We start from the raw sequence: 17,577 nt of genomic DNA, 5'->3' as shown, positions 1-17,577 counted from the left end.
CAATTTTTGACAATGTTAGTATGAATTCGGAAGTGGACAAAAACATCTCAGATCTAACCAAATGCCTCAAAATTAATTGGATGGTGCTTCGATACAGCGGGACAATAACACAAAACATATTGCTAAAGCAACTGATGAGTTTTCACAACTGATGAGTTTTGACTGGCCAAGGTCCTGAATGAAATTGAATGCATTTCACATGCTGAACACAAGACTGAAACAGGAACTGAAGATTCACTGCAGTGCAGGCCTGGCTTAGCACTGCGAGGGAACATACTCAGCATCTGGTGATTATGGGACTTCAGGCAGTCATCCAATGCAAAGGATTAAAACGCCAGAATTTTTGGCCAAATCTTTAAATGTTTTAGATATATAGACACAATAATCAAAATACTAACATAAACTGAGTACTCCCAATAATGGGGTACTGGTGTGTATATGAACATGGCTAGTGATAAAAACCAAATATCAATATGCTGTCAAATATCACTATGTTCATTTCTGTTCTTGCAGGAAGATGTTTACGTCCACATGATATACAAGTCCAGGGGCATGGAGGCTGCCACAGATGACATCCCTCCTGGTATGTTTACCTCACATTCTGGACATCAACATCAGTCCTTAACTTTGGCTTATAAATGCAAGTAGTACTATTTTAAATTGTGGTGATTGATGAAATGATTGAACTGGGAAATACAAATCTGTCACTTGTATTCAATCTTAAGCCAAATTTAAGGAAAATATTGACCGAATCCAGGCCATTTTCTTGTGTAATTTTCTTTCATTTTGGTGGGAGGAGACAAGCCAGGAATATAAACTTTTTTCCAGTAGGTATAAGAAATAAATGATGTCTCGTTGTGACAGATTTTCTCCAAATGCTGTAATTCAGAAAATGAGTGCATTTATTAGGTAAGCTCAAACTTCTTCCTGGCTCGCAAGTTGAATAAGGTCATGTTGACTGAAATGGTATTCACTCTTTGAATTAGGCATTTGGAGAGATGTTGTTGTGTTGATGTGGGAGTTTCTCATGGTTGAAGTTAGTTTGGAGAATACTTCCCCCACTTTTGCGTTCTAGACACCTTGGCAGTGTTTTTGTTTATACCTCCTTGACATTTGACCAGTAGGACACTGATTAATTATGTCTGGATTCAAATGCCTGTTATGTAAGCAACATCAGAGCAGAAGGGATGATTAATAATTGTGAATAATATTATGAAGCACAGAAGGACCCTTCAGAACAGGGGTCCTCAACCCTGTTCCTGGAGAGCCAAAGGGTCTGCTAATTTTTGTCATTACTCAGCTCTTAATTGATCAAATAAAGCAGTTTATTAGACATTTAACTCTATTTACATGGGTTTTTGGGGTGAAATTGGTTTCTGATTTCAAGATGGAAGAAAGGCCAGCATACTCTGTAATTTTCTGAAAGCAGGGTATAAGAAAGAAAATATTATGAAAATATATAAGAAAATAAGAAAAAATATCGACACAACACGGAGCATTCAGTGGTGGGGTTCATTTGTGACCAATGCTGTGTGGTGCTGCTGGGTTTCCAGCTGGTGTTCCAGAAACAGACGTCCCACCCATCCCCAGCACCACAGGGGCCCATCGGAGGAGAAAGAGACAGGTAAGTAACTTATATTTGCTGGCCACAGGTGAGCAAACCACATTATCTGTATTTCAATTTGTTTCCCTTGTTGCATGAAATATATTTTTGCTTAGGTTTCCCATGAAATATTACAGGGGCAATTACTTTTCAGGTTTTTTCTGTTTGCTTAGTTCACATTGTGATTGAATTTCATTCTGAAAGCATACTTGTTAGGAAAAGGAGGTAGGCTACTGCATAGTCAAGGGCCTGTTTCTAAGGAAACATGTAAAATGCATGCTGTTTTCTTTTATGAGCTCAGATGAGAGAGCTAATTAGCATTCATCATATGAGCCCTGGTCTACTGCACAGAGTTAACAGGGGGAGCCAATTTTCTTTTCTGTTCCCATAATACAGTATAAGAACCTTTGCACCCCTGATGAATATTGTAAAATGCTCCCATATTTATTGTAACAACACAAGGATTTTTTCCAATCATTAAAATCTTTAAAGAACACATGCTAATATACCAGATTTCAAGAACAGTTATGTTTGCTCATGTAAATCGTAAGATTAAAACCCATCGTAACATTGCAAACTAATATAGAATTAGCGGTGTGGGTAATCTTTTATCAATAGCATATTTTTGTTGCCTTCCTGCTGTAGGCATCCCGAATACCACGTAGTGTTGAAGATGAAACCAAGTATATAGAACTTATGGTTATCAATGACCACCTGATGGTAAGATTCAATGGTTATTCTTCCACACAGTGTTAAATGTTATTGAAATTAAAGTTGAAGTGTGACTAATTGCTTATGATTCCTCCAATGGATAGAACTTTTCTGATTGATCTTTATGTGTTTGTTTTCCCAACAGTATAAGAAACATCGCCTCTCTGTTGGTCAGACAAATAATTATGCAAAGTCGGTTGTGAACATGGCTGATATAGTAAGTCTGAAAATGCGATGTTTGTATTTTAATTATAATGTACAGTATTTAATGCAATTTGCTGTACTTATTCATAAATACTTAACATAAAACATGTATTTATTTTGTATTTACACTGTACTGTATGTGCTGCATGTATTGCATTACAGCTTATAAGTGAAAGATTTGGGGGAATATTCATTCCATCCATTTTGCAGCTTGTGCATACTGTAACTAGAAGAACATGTTTATAGAGCGAATATGTTTTTACATATCTAAAAAATAATTAGCGACTACTGAACTGCAGCCAAATGGTAGAAGAGTTATGGTAGAAAAATAGTTTGTCTTCATTTGTTTTTGTTTTTTTGATTAGCATTTTTGCTGGATTGAACTCCGGCCTCTATTAGAGACTTTACAGGCAAATTACAGTAGCTCCAAGGGCAGAGTTACTCGAAGAGAACTTTATCAGTGTATAACTGCGAGATGACGACCAACTGGCTTCTCGGTGCGTGGGCTCAGCTGTGGGCCACTCAGAATGATGACCACTAACATTCACGGCTCTGCTGTTCCGGTGAAATCGGAGCCTGAGCAAGCTGAACATGGTCGCTCACTGTGTGCCCTTGAGATTATGTGAACACGTGAAAACCAATGCCTTATGGAAACAGAATGAGGCATTGATCTCCATTCTAATCTTCAGCATTTTTCCCCTTGTCAGAAGGCTTAGCGATTTTGGAAATACAGTATGCACTGACTTATAATATAAGACAGTTTCCATTTTAATCGGTTTCCTTTTTCGCTGTTAAATCAGTTGGCTTCTCTTTTTTTTCCTTTTCCTCTGAGATACATGTCTATTTATGCCTGTGTGTGTGTTGTGTGTGTGTGTGTATTGTGTCTGTGTGTGTGTGTGTGTGCATGGTGCTTCTTACAATAAAGAACCAGTCCACTTCTTATTGTCATCAATACAGAGGTTAATGGGGTGCTGTTGACTGAGACTGCTGTTTGGTCCCATTTTAGATTTTCAAAGAGCAACTGAAAACCAGGATTGTCCTGGTAGCTATGGAGACTTGGGCAGCTGACAACAGGTTCAAGATCAATGATGACCCCATGATCACCTTGCGGGAATTCATGAAGTACAGGCGGGACTTCATCAAGGAGAAGTGTGACTCAGTGCACCTATTCTCGTGAGTGGCACGTTGTGATATACTGCCTGAGAACAGTGTAAGAATGCCCCATAGCAGGGCTCTGACAGCCAGGTCTTTACCCATCAGGATGCGATGAAGGCATCCTTAGGGGTCCTTAGTAAAAATATATTTAAATATTCCCTTTTAAATGTATATTGCTTTGCTATATTTCCAAAGTGACTTATTTTAGACTTTCAGATACAACAATCATGTTGAGTTTCCTGAGTAATATAAGAAAATAATAACAAGAAAAAGTAAAAGAAAAAGGAATTGTAATGATTTCATATTTACAAGTATATTGCCTTATTTACTTTAGAATTGCTTGTATAAATCTGTGATGTAAAACAACTTGATTCAGACATGTTTAAACATGCCCATGTATTTGTGCAATGAATTTCCTCTGCTGCAGCCTGTATTGGCTGTTGAATAAAGATTTTAGCATGTGGCCATTTTGTTAGGTGGGGGTTCTGAGACTGTACAGCTGTCATTGGGGAAGTGAGATGAAAATATGTTGGATGTGTTGTGAACATTTCAGAATAAGTTCAGGCGTAATAGGGCATAGTATTTTTTCAGTTTTTAAAAATATATATTATTTAAGTTCTAGTTAATATGTTTGAAGAGGGATATTTCATATATTTACTGATGTTTCTGATGACCTGTGTGCAATGGCTAGTGTTGAGGGATTCAGGTTTTTGTGCTTAAAAGGAAGAAAATATACTTCAGGTAGTTCAAGATCAGTGTGTACAGCCATGTTGTGCTCCCAAAGATTACATGTGTGTTTATTTATGGAATCCTAATCAGTTACCCTCTAGGACTGATGAAGTAACACAACATACAATGTTATATATATATAATATATATATAATTGTGATTATGTTCATTATGTACAGCATCGGGAAACATGATGCTCTAAATGCTGTTTTGGACTTGAATCATATTTAATTGGTTTAAGCCACAAACATCTGAATGCCCCTATACTGTGTATGTAAAGCCAGTTGGTTGAAAAGGCTGTATCCAAAATAAACTTTAAACTTTGTTCTGCCTACATAAAAACTGTCTAGGTCCATTGAAAATGTTCCGAAACTTTGAAACATCCAACGTGTAAAAAATCCCAGGAAGTGAACTATTCCGTTAAGTGCTCTTTCTTTCTGTCCAGCAGAGGGAGCCGTTTCCACAGCAGTAGGGGAGGAGCTTCTTATCTTGGAGGAGTCTGTTCACTGACAAAAGGTGGAGGAGTCAATGAGGTACAAGCCTTCCATGGCTGCACAGTGGACAACAAGCCTTATGCTTATCTCTTTTTTTCAAGGCCTGTGCTTTCGGGCAGCATCATCATGCAACTGCACTATCAAAATTGGTTTTGTCATGCATGCTTGTCCAGATCACTCGCTAAATCGATGCACTATTCAGTGACAGTGGTTCACTGGAGTCATTGTGCAAAAACTATAAGGTACAAACAAACACCTTTACCAGATCCTTGTAGAGATTATTCTTGCAGAACAAAATTAATGCACACACATACTTCTAGTTACACGCACACAATACACAGACGCACATACACTCACATTCATTCGTAAAAGTACACACACACGCACACATAAATACACAGACACACATACACTCACATTCACTAGTAAAAATACACACACACGCACACATAAATACACAGACACACATACACTCACATTCACTAGTGAAAATGCACACACACTCACACACACACACACACACACACACGTACACACCGCTCCTAGAGGAAACATGGCTGCTTTCCAGCACAGTTGGAGCTGCTTGTTAAAATCATATTTAACAAATTGTTTGACACACAACACTGTTCTAGTGGAAGACGAGTTTAAATAAATGATTGACCTATTGACATGGTTAGCAAGGTAGCTCAAATGCTAAAGTAAATAAATCTGACCTTGATGCTGATATGTATGCACCAAGTTCAGGTTAGTGACATTTTAATCAGTTTAAGTTTTTTGGGAGAATTATTCAGGATTAGAACTAACTATTGGCTCAGGAGGTAAGAGCAGTTGTCTGGCAGCCGGAGGGTTGCCGGTTCGATCTCGCCCTGGGTGTGTCAAAGTGTCCCTGAGCAAGACACCTAACCCCCAAATGCTCCTGACGAGCTAGTTTGTGCCTTGCATGGCAGCGAATCGCCATTGGTGTGTGAGTGTGTGTGAATGAGAAGCATCAATTCAGCGCTCTGGATAAAGGCACTATATACATGCAGACATTTACCATTTAACTGTAATCCCAACCGCTTGTCCGCTTGGCAGATATTTAGTTGCTCTAATTTTCTTTTCGTTTCAGTATGGAAAAACAGACGAGATGGCTATAACACTCGCGCAGTCATTGGGACAAAACATCGGCATCTTTTCAGACAAGAAGAGGATCCTCAACGGTACGTGCCTCCTTTAATGCTCCTGCGGCCCCGGCTATTCATAAAAGTCTTCAAAGATGTGTGACAGGCCTGCTATCATGCAATAATGTATGTTTTAACATCTGCCTTTCTCAGGGGAGTGCAAGTGTGATGACAGATGGTCGGGGTGCATAATGGATGATGTTGGGTAAGTTGCTCCTAAAGAAGTATGCTATCATTGCAAGTTTCACTGTCTAAAATGGCAGCATGCATTTGAACACATCTTGGATTTTTTTCTTTGTTCATGGGACAGTCTTACAGTGATGTTGCAGACTAATTTGAATGGATTTGAGGAGCTTCTGAACTGCATGCACAGAAATTAATATTTTCAAGTATTTGTTAAAATGAAGCTCTTAGATTTTGCTATTACACCTCGCCTACAAAGACTAAATTAATGATTGAAGACAGTTTATTTTTATCAATATGTTTTTTTAAATGTAAAGTATACTATGTGGCATATGTGCACTATAATCAAATGTCAGTTACACTTTTTAAAATGTTGCCACTAGATGTCAGTACATGTCTACATTTCAAGCTAGATTCAAGTGCATGATTCAAGTAGCCAACAGTTTGTTTTGTAGTTTGAAGTAGGGACAAGTATGGATGGATATTGTATGAGAAAAACTATGAAATAATTATACTACAGTTAAATAAAGAGTATATTAGACTAGTTTATTTTACTAGTTAAATAAACATAATTTGAGAGGCATTAGTGCAAATGCAGATAACCTAAATTGATTTTAACAGTATGCTGGAGCTCTATTTTACCAACAAATGGTTGCTCACATAATTTTTTGTAATTAGCTTAATATATGACTAATCTTAGGTATGGTGTAACCTCCTGACTGTGATGCTGTAACTTTTGCTGAAACAAGACAATTATTGGCAAAAAAACATGCAGAACTCAATAAACTGATTATAAATATTGGGTGCTTATTTCCAAAAATGACATATAAATGAAAAAGAACTGGCACTTATTTGAATATTCAAATTGGTATTTATTGCATGTGGCATACAATAAAAACATGGTCAATTAGCACTAATTATTAGCACAATTATGCACTAATAAAGTTATTAATTGGTCAATTTGGTCTCATTCATCATTCTCATTCATGATACAACATTGCTACAAATTCATGAAAATCAACAAGATGGATGTCTATTGTATCACAGTCAAGATGTACCCTATTCAGTCTTGCTGCAGTGTGATTTTTCTTTAGCTTTCTGTTACATATATTAGCAAGTGTCATTATTTAAATGTCTCATACAATTAATTAAATGTTTTTTATGTTAAGGAAGATACTTGCGGAAATGTAAAATACCATAGCACTTGCTTGAATTTGAATTCATGTCTGAAAGTTAGCAACAAACCACATTGCAGTTAGATTGAATTCAGGCCTGTCAAATAAATCGGCATTTGCTTAAAAGGGCTACAGAAACCTCTTAATTACAAATCTGTTGGGGAATTGTCTCAGTCACATGGCTGAAATGCATGTAGATTCTCAGAAGCTTGAAGCAGTGTAGGCTCTTTAAGTTGCTCATTGCTAACGGTCATTGTTTTAGAGGACTAACAAGTTCAACTAAATAAATGAAGATCAAAATAAATGAATTGCTGATGAATTGTTCTCTTTTTTCCTCTAACAAGGAACTTGTTCAATAGACATTTGAGATTTCTTTGGTTGCTTTTTCTATCCCACCACATCAGATGCAATTATGTAAAAAACAATCCGCTGTTGGCGGATTTAATCTAAACTGATAATCATATTCATGTAAAACAATGAAAAAGGAAGTTTAGATGGTTAAAAGGTACGCTTCTAGCCTTCAGTGTTTCAAGCTCTGGAGTATCCGCTGCTAGAGGCAGTTTCAGCCTGTGTGATCTGATGGCAGACACCCTTAGAGGTCCCAGTGCGTGTCAATGAGTGCGAGTGTGTACAAGTGCGTCTGTGTGTACGTGCTGTGTGCGTGCGTTAGTGTGTGTAAGTCTTTACTCTTCTTTTTTAATACCTTTTGCGTTTTCCCTCAATCCCAAATGGGACAGCAGGTGAGCAGAGGCTTGGCTATAAAGCTGCTCATGCGGTTTGACCAATCGGCTGCTCGGAAGGGTTGTCAGTCATCCCAACCTTCCATCCCATTCGTCAGCATGGGGCCCGCAGCCCGATGCTCCGCCTAGCTTCTCTTGTTTCCAATGTGGAAAAAAACGCAGCCTGTTGACTCGGTCTGCGTTTTTTTGACATTTTTTTGACATTTTTATTTTGGCTGAAGTCGCTCGTGAGAATGGTCAACACCGAACACTACTGGCACAATGGATTGTACCTTGATAACGGGTGATATCCGTTTTCACACGTCATATACCATCTCTAACCGATTGATACAGTCTGCAATGTCATTCCTGTCAAAAACAGCACACACGCACACATACTCCCCCTTGACCAGAGGAGCAAATAAGCTCACCTTCTTCAATGTTAGACCCTGCATTGTGGAATATAGTTTTGGTCATTCTCAGAAATTGGTTGTACACTTCTGGTCTCACATCTTCTCAGGTTGTGGGTCCTGCAGCTAAGGCAGCCTGCTGGAGTACTGGCCACTGTAGTCCCTCTTCCCCCCTCTCTATCCTCATTAAGGCTGCAGCAGTTGTCTTGAATGTCAATGGTATTTCAGACGCTTGTATTCAATGTTGGAAACACCCTGTTAACCCACCCCTCTGTCACTCCATTGGCGTAATGCCCCTCTATGCCTGCATGTGTAATCGGATGTACTAATAACCCCCCCCCCCTTCCTCAACCCCACGGCATATTGTCCCTTTGCCATTTCAATGCTGACAGACATTGAAATGAAACCCGAGGTGTTCCTGTGGTGATGCGTCCGCCAATGTCTTGACGGGCGCCTGAAGCAAGTCCCTGGCTCTGACGCAGAGGGCCTGCTTCAACCTCAGAGACAGGCGGCCGTCGTCACACACCACTTGTAGAAAGACAGTTTACTTTTATCCATGAAGAGAGATTATAGATCTCGGGCCTTTCAGTATTCTGCCAAAGAGACCGACATGTAAAGTGCGCTGCTTGTAGCCAGAGCTACATTTACATTACGGGCATTTGGTTGCACTTTAAGGACGACCGCTAGTATATTTGCAGTTTTCATTGCAGTTAGTTCTGATTCAAATCTGTTGCCGCTTTTCTACTTTTTTCGTGAAGAGAACTCAACTATGATTAGTACAGCCACGATGTGGTGCTGTTGTTTGATGTCCAGAAACACGCATTAACCTGTAAACGCCTCCTGTTCACCGTAGCTTCATATCGTTCAGAAGAATATGCTTATACAAACTAGACTGACTACTGCGGGTCTCAAAAGTCCTTTTCCTTGGCTTTGAAATAATTCTCACCATTTTATAATTTATTCAGGGCAGACATGTTATTACCCATTTCAGTATTGCTTGTTAGCATAGTTGTGATGATTAGGAAAGAGCAGGCACTTGTACATTAATATATTGGATCAAGTTTCACATAATCAACAGGACCTGTGAGCAAGCACAATAGGTTCAGCATTTGAGTGCTGATTGCAGCAAGATTATATGCTTTGGCTTGATTTTCAAGAACGGTAGCCAAGCTGAGTATCCCCCCCGTCTGTGATTACATTTACGCAGCAAAATTTCTGTCTGAGTTTAGTTGAACTTGCCAACGGATTTTGGCTTCCATGCTAATGCTCAACCAGAGCAGTTTGACTCCAAAAGCCTGGTGCTAGCTGCCATTCCCTGAACCACTGCCCTGTGTTTCTCCTTCCTTGACACAGATGTTGGTAGATACCTGCTGACATCAGGCATCAGGCAGCTATCTTTACTATATGTTATGTGTGCTGTATGAGCATAATACGTAGATTATTCATTATTTTTCCTCCAAAACTTACTATAGGTTTTGCATATGCAAATGAGTCCGGTCGCTACCATGTTGGCGATGTTGCCTGCTGTGTAGTCTTGAGTGATTTCTGTATTCATTACTCATCATGTCCTGTGTTTGCTCACACTCTCCCAGCTTCTCTCTGTGTGACCCAGAACCTGTTGAAGGAGTCCTCTCCCCTGCCCACAGCGGACAAGTGTTCCCATGGGGCCCCAACAGGGCCCGTTTGGCCCCTGCTTGTGTGGTTCTATACCTGTCATACCGCTGGGAGCCATGACTCCTGCCCACCGAGTGTCATGCCATGGGTGTTCGAGGTCATGTGGTATAGAGAGTGGGCATGGCCTGGTTCACCAGTGTTATCATACCTCCTACTAGGGTCATAATAATATACAGCAATAGCTGTGCCTCTAAGAAGGCATCTCCTTTATTCACACACCCGGACGGTGTATTTCACTCATACTGTACATTGTTTTAGAACTAGTATTTTGAAATCTTTTGGCCCATATGCACCTTTTAAAAAAAGAAACTGGCTCCCAGGAAGACGCAACTGCTCATTTCTGATGTAGGGCATAGTGACTTGCTCATTGGCTCTGGCAGAGCAGCAATGGGGAGATGGATGCATCAGTGTTATATAAACACTAGTGAGCTCACTTTGAACTGTGCACAAACAAACGAGCAATATGGCTGTTTTGTAGATTTACAGAAACAGAAGTTTGACTTTATTGCGTGAATAATAGGGCATTGATATGAACCAAGGCCAGAAAGTGGGAGGAGAGAGGGAGGATTGAGGATGAAGTCACTAAGATAATCATTTCAAAATAGATTTTTGCCCGAGGGAGAAAAACCATGAGATTTCTGGATTTAGACCCCTAAAAGTTTGTTTGCATCAATAAGAGTTCAAAGGTTGAAAGCACTATTGAGCTGTGAGATAAATTCAAAGGTTGAAACCACTATTGAGCTGTGAGATAAATGTTCGTGTTTTACTGATTTACGCCGTTGTTACTCCGAAACAGCTTCTACCTGCCCAGGAAGTTTTCAGACTGTAATGTGGAAGAGTACCACAACTTCCTGAACAGTGGCGGTGGTGCGTGTCTCTTCAATAAGCCTTTGAAGGTACTCTGCTCTGTTACTCAACATATCACAACTACTCTCTGATTCGTGTTCAGTATTAACTCTGTTTGTAATTTGATAAATAATACATTTGCCGGGTTTTTGAATTGTATGGCTAGTAAAATAGTTAGGTTAGTAAAAATGGGTAAATATTTTATTTGTATTATGCCTCAGTTGATATCCCCGCTGTATATACAAATGAATGATCATTGGAGGAGACAGCTGGGGGACATGTTTTGGTAGACAAAATACAATTAAGTATTTTCTAAGAAGGAATTCTCATCTGTATAGCTTTGCATTATGGATGTGTGAGGCTTAAAACCCATTAAACATAGCTGCATTCTGCACTCAGACCATCCATGATAACGAGAAGATGCCTCAGAAAAGTTTCATGGCCTTTCTTCTCAGTCTCTTGTATTCATTTTGTTCATGCTGCACCTACCATGCTGTACCCACCTGTCCCCTGTCCCCAACCCCCCTCCCCCACCCACAGCTGTTGGACCCTCCAGAATGTGGCAATGGATTCGTGGAGCCGGGGGAGGATTGTGACTGCGGCAGCCCTGCGGTGAGTGCCCGGTCCTGGGCATGCATGCCCGGTGCGCCTGCTTCTGATAGAGAGCCCCGGCTCCTCATATCTCACCTCTTCCTGTCCACATTGTCAATAATAATGTCTCATGCAAGTAGGTACTTATTAAATAGTTTGTATTTACAATGAGTTATGTTATAATGCTGACTGTCCAATGGTTTTGATAACAGCAGGGATGGAGTCAATTCCTTTTTTAAACGAAAGTCGATTCCCTCTTTTCATATTTTTGGCTTTGTTTAGAAGAGGAGATAGCAGAGGGTAACAGATAGAGAAGGGACTACAGCTCTGTGCCACAGTGGGGGATAAAACCTCTGCCAGTGTGTGGTACTCCTTTATCAAACATGACAGACTGTGCTACACTTCTCACTGAGGGTTGGGGTACATTCTACATTGAATTGAGAATTGCTGCTAAATTCACTGGTAATGCCAAATACAAATTCAGTGAAATGCCAATTCCTAATGTATTTATCACTTTAAACCATAATTACTTTGGCATCAGTGACGTAGTCTGATGAGCACAATGTCTGCATTGGATATTGTTTAAATTAGATTTTTAGTATATTTAGTAGATTGTAGTATTATGGAAACTGGTGGAGGCATTTAATGCATTAACTGTATGAAAATGGCTTTCTTGGTTTTATAAATATGTGAATAACTCTGCATTAGACTTGCAGATAACCACACCACTAGCTCAACATCTTGGCCTTCAGTAGAACATGCTTGCTAACAGTGCATCTTTGTTGAAGTTAAGAAAACATCAACGATATTAGCAATGTAATGTGACCTCCTGATAAACAATATACAGTTTTTTTTAAGCTTAATTTGATTGATTATATTTATATAAATTTCAAATGATAATGAAATAGTTTGGGATATCCTCAATGAAGTTTCTCTTGGAAGTGACTTTAGCTACAGTAAGTAAGAGTGTTGGGACTTGAAAAGGGCCAATCCAAGAGTTAAACTGGAATCAATTCCATGCATTCTGAATACGCTCAGGAACCAGATACTTAAACTCAATTGGTATATACAGCAACTTGTACATTCTTATTATCTGAGCATCAACTTTTCCTACCCGTGGTCTACAGGAGTGTCTAAAAGAGGGTGACAACTGCTGTAAGAAGTGCACGCTAACCCAGGGCTCCAAGTGCAGTGATGGTCTCTGCTGTAAAAACTGCCAGGTACACACCTGAAACACATACATACAAGCACATATACAAATTATGTTTTGAATCAAAATGCTAAAACTGTTTGTTTCTACTTTGATGTGAAGCAAGGTATAGTGTACATACAAACAACAAGATGGTAATTAAACAAGCAGGTATAGTTCCAAAGCAAGGACCCCCTGTTTTAGCTACATAACCAGCAGTCAAAGTCCAAAGGACTTCTTGATTGGAATGGTAATAAGTAATAACGTCTTCAGAAAACTCATAAACCGTAAAGGTCTCAATGACTGAGAGGTCTCAGTGTCTGTACTGAGACAGTGAACTTTAAAGATACCTAGGGTGACTTAGGGAAAGTACTTTGGTCAGAAGTATTGGCCATTTATTAATTGGTTTTATAAAGGCAAATGGCTTTGTGTCATTTCTTAGAGTTCCATTTTGAAATACTTACTGAGTTTTTCTGGGAACTTGAAATTGGTTTCAGTTCAAATCTAATTTTTTTTTTCAAAAATGGCAATTGTGAATTGCTCATCAATTTTCATAAGAGCAGGCTGCTGGTCTCTTTGCTGTCTTGAGTGTCTTGAGCACTGCAGGTTTGGGAATATGTCAATATGAAATGTATTATTCCAAGAGGTTTGAAAGTAAACAAGCTCTCTCTTGAAAAACATGACAGTTAGTAAAATTAGTTGATGAAGACTGGGAATGAGCGACCTCTTATTGGATTCATTTATGAGGGTATTATGAGGTAGTGCTAGGCCATTGAAAGAAGAAAGAAACCCTTTTCTTTTGAGCACACTGTCCATGGCCTTCTCTCAGGTTAGTAAACTAATTGTATGGCTTTCTGCTTAAAGCAAATGAGAACATCTGAGATTGATGTCATTGTGCATCCTGGCTGACCCACAGATGCCCCTTCCGTCTGTTTCCATGGAGCTCACTGTTCTGTGTGACTGCGGGATGGTTAGGCATTAAAGGTAGAATGCCAAGGCCTGGCATTGTATCAGTTTTCTGCTAGGGGTAATACCCCCCCCCCCTACACACATACAAAAACTAGCATTAAATCCAGAAATCAAGAGTTCAACAAGCTGAAAAGTGGTTGATATGGTAGTACATTATATTGGATACACTGTTGCCTCACACAAAGGAGGTTCTGGGTTCAAATCCAGATCCTCTCTTCATGGAATTGCATGTTCTCCCTGTGGCCGCAGAGTTTTATTCTCCCACACTCATGCACTTGACTTGATTCCCAGGTGCTGCACTGTGGCTGCCTACTGCTCTTAAGTAACTAGGATGGGTGAAATGCAAATGGAGTTCAATAAAATATATCTTATGTTATTATGGACATTTTGAAAAGGCTACTGAAACCATGTAAAAGGATTGTCTTCCCTCTCTCTGGGTTTTGGTGCAGATGGAGTTCATGGGGGTGGTATGCCGAGACGCAGTGAATGACTGTGACATCCCTGAGAACTGCACTGGAAACTCCAGCCAGGTGAGAGGGCCTTTTCCCCTGTCCTACTGCTGCGACCTTTCAGCCAGGTAGCTTGGTTCTCATTTGTGACGACCCGACACTCATTGTATAACTGTACAATAATTCAAGCTCATTGGTTGAAAATTGGTTCTAATTGCCACAGCCAATGGCGTTTCGACGTCAGCGTGTTTACAGAGAAGGAGGAGGGATAAACAGTATTGTGGTTTTTGTTGCTGCTATTCCTCTCTTGAGCATTATAAGTCCAAAAGTACCTATTGTGTCTTTAAGACATATTTGACAATGCAGCTTTTAGTATTTGAATGGGACAAGCCAGGAAGGGAAATAATCTAAAAATGTGAATTGTTACTGATTGTGTGTCTGTTGTTTTATTATGAAAATTACTGATTGACCCTGTCACTTTGGCACATTTTAGAGTGATTTTGGTGAAAATTGTGTTAGTTCCATATTTGATCTTGAGTGAACAAGTTTCATCTCCTTGTTTACTTTTCATTAAACATTTTGAAATTAATTGCGTGTGTGGAGGAAGGTTCTCATTATCATGTTAAAAATGTTATTTACTGAAATAAACCCACAGACTGCTTACTACAATCCTCAATCCTCAAACTTCCAGCTGGTAGCTGGTAATTTCAAACTGGTCTTTACACCAGAGCTTTGTTTCCATTCACAGTGCCCACCAAACTTACACAAAATGGATGGATACACTTGCGAAAAAGATCAGGTATAATAAGGCTTTATTGTGTCTACAGTCAATGTGCGTATGATTTATCTGAACATCTTGTCATAAATGGCATTTATTAATAAGAGTTTAAATGAAAAAAACTCACTTTGGGCAGAAATTACAAAAAATTATGTAATCCTACATTTTGCTTGTCTTCTGTCCAGGGTCGTTGCTTCAATGGAAAGTGCAAAACTAAAGACAGGCAGTGTAAATACATATGGGGTGAAAGTAAGTAAGCATTTTAAAATGTGCTACCAATAAGTCATTTTCTTAACATTTTGGCATCAACCCCTTTAATCTCCTTTGTAGAAGCAACTTCGGCAGACAAGTTCTGCTATGAAAAACTGAACATCGAAGGCACTGAGAAAGGAAACTGTGGAAAAGACAAAGACACTTGGATTCAGTGCAACAAGCAGTAGGTTTCACACTCCCGCTACCACAAATGTGTTAAACAAACAGCAGTAACCTGGTGATGGAAGAACATTGTGTTTTCCTGTAGATAGCAAACTTATTCATTGAACAAATTAGAGATGAACAACTCATTACAGCTCATCTCATTATGGGATGAATACTACAGTATCTCCTATTATTGGAATAACCTCACTGATCATATTCACTGAAATTGCTACTTATTGTACTTAATGAGTTTGATTCCCCTGAATTATTTGGTTTCTACATGATGGTATTTGTGTGAAACCACATGTATCCACTAAATGGACATTATTCTTCCAAGCAGATTGCACTGCTCTCCAACTCCACCAACTCTATTGTACCAAATACCATTCGAAAAAATGGGAATTTTGAGACAGTTTGTTTGAAAATTATATCTTGGTCTGTTTTCTCATTTTAATCAAATTAGAGGCCTTGGTGAGATATTAATGCCAGGCTTGGGACTTATACTGCAGCCTTTTGTGTGAGGCTCAGGTTAATGTGAATGGATCAGTGCCATTTTCCATTAGGAGTTTCATATGATGATTTCATCACTGCCCTGGTGATTTAGTAAGCAGACAGATGGACACAATTCCTGTGTTTCAGGGACGTCCACTGCGGCTATTTGCTCTGTTCCAACATTTCACCAGCCCCCAGGCTGGGAGACCTGCAAGGGGGGCTCACTTCCTTCTCTGTGGCCCAACACAGTGCTTCTTTGGACTGCAGGTAACCCCTCAGTGATGCCCCAAACCCGTCAACAACACTATGACACACCTGACAGACATAACATGAACACCGCCCTGACATAAACACAGGCAAACATGTTTACCCTTCCCCTCACGGTTTCCAGGAAAAAACAATAAACTGAAACAACAGAGTCAAAACAAAGTAAAACTCTTCAGCTGACCTGCTCCTCACCTTTTTAGCTATGTTAGTTTCCCCCTTTGTCTCTCACAAATGACCTCTCTCTCAGCATGCATGCTCCAGGTCTCAGCACCATACCATGGAGATGAGTACACCTTTAAGCACCTGGGCTGATTAGTTAACACAACCTAGGTGGGTGTACTCTCTACACCAGTAGCTGAGACTATACCACTCTCCATCAGATTGAATGCCACACACGCTTTACTGGAAAATAGGAAAACAGGAAAGTCCTGTTAACAGTGGGTAACCCAGGATATCACTGTGCCTCCTTTGTCGCAAACCTAACTGACTGACAGGCCCATTCTCTTCGACTGTTGCACAGTTTAACTTTTAGCAGAGCTTAATTTCTAAATCAGGAGGTTCCAGGACAGAAAGAGACTGTGTGTGGGAGAGAACCAAAATTTCTCAGAGGTACCGTAATGACCCCCCCCCCCCCCCCCCCAAAAAAAAAAACCAGTGCCATAGCGGGGGAAGCAATCTTGGACTCGAGGTTTACTGGCTTTTTTTTCTTTTTCTACTGGCCGGGAACACAGACAGTCCAAACAGAGTTCCCAGAATCAGTTCCAGGAAGACCTGGCACAAATGTAGTACTGCTTAAACCAGATATCTCCATTGATAACCACTATTATCCGACATTAACCTTACAGACTTTGCAGACACCCTTAGTACATTACCCACACCTTTTGTGCTTCAGGCCATGTTTTATGCAGTAGGTCATAATGGACGTGTGTGAAAGGCTTGCTGGGCCTTTGTATATATAATAATTGGGGCACTAATTTAGGTTGATTGAAGGACCTTTGTTTGCAGTTCTGCCGTTCATGAATTCAGGCCATTTTCCCCCTGTCAAACTGTGAGGCTCTTTGTATTTTTCTGTGCAGGGTCTCATCTGTTAGTGCAATTAGAATGTTTTCACGTCTCACTGTGGTTGTAGCATTTATAATCAAGACAACATTTGTTTTTACATATTTGACAATACGTCAATAAACCTTACACAATGAATGTTATGTACAAAATGTATTCGCTTGGCGTGAGCAGACAGAAAGATTATTTATTGATTAGTCACTTTGGGGCATGAAGTTGGTGATGTGTATATTTTATTGAGAGTGTATGTATTGAATGTGGACACATGCAGTTACACCAAATGATTTATGTGTTTATTGATGG

The 17,577-nt window shown here is 39.7% G+C and overlaps 1 protein-coding gene across 3 annotated transcripts in view; it reads left to right on the top strand.

Moving 5' to 3' along the window:
- The window catches only part of adam22 (ADAM metallopeptidase domain 22), a 90,405-nt gene that overhangs the window by 55,359 nt on the left and 17,469 nt on the right, over nt 1-17,577 (top strand). For 2 of the 3 annotated variants that reach the window (XM_061263626.1, XM_061263608.1), the window contains exons 7-22: nt 514-583; nt 1,554-1,624; nt 2,249-2,323; nt 2,460-2,531; nt 3,525-3,691; nt 4,848-4,935; nt 6,005-6,095; nt 6,210-6,261; nt 11,014-11,113; nt 11,604-11,675; nt 12,782-12,874; nt 14,262-14,342; nt 15,010-15,060; nt 15,225-15,288; nt 15,370-15,475; nt 16,096-16,215. In XM_061263626.1, coding sequence (XP_061119610.1) covers nt 514-583; nt 1,554-1,624; nt 2,249-2,323; nt 2,460-2,531; nt 3,525-3,691; nt 4,848-4,935; nt 6,005-6,095; nt 6,210-6,261; nt 11,014-11,113; nt 11,604-11,675; nt 12,782-12,874; nt 14,262-14,342; nt 15,010-15,060; nt 15,225-15,288; nt 15,370-15,475; nt 16,096-16,215 — 1,373 coding nt within the window. The remainder of the gene's footprint in view (nt 1-513; nt 584-1,553; nt 1,625-2,248; nt 2,324-2,459; nt 2,532-3,524; nt 3,692-4,847; nt 4,936-6,004; nt 6,096-6,209; nt 6,262-11,013; nt 11,114-11,603; nt 11,676-12,781; nt 12,875-14,261; nt 14,343-15,009; nt 15,061-15,224; nt 15,289-15,369; nt 15,476-16,095; nt 16,216-17,577) is intronic. The other variant, XM_061263618.1, reaches the window with a different exon arrangement.

The sequence above is a fragment of the Conger conger genome, chromosome 1, assembly GCF_963514075.1.
Source record: "Conger conger chromosome 1, fConCon1.1, whole genome shotgun sequence".
In the NCBI taxonomy this organism is placed as follows: Eukaryota; Metazoa; Chordata; class Actinopteri; order Anguilliformes; family Congridae; genus Conger; species Conger conger.
Note: the sequence above shows the minus strand (reverse complement) of the source record. Positions and strands in the feature narration are given on the sequence as shown.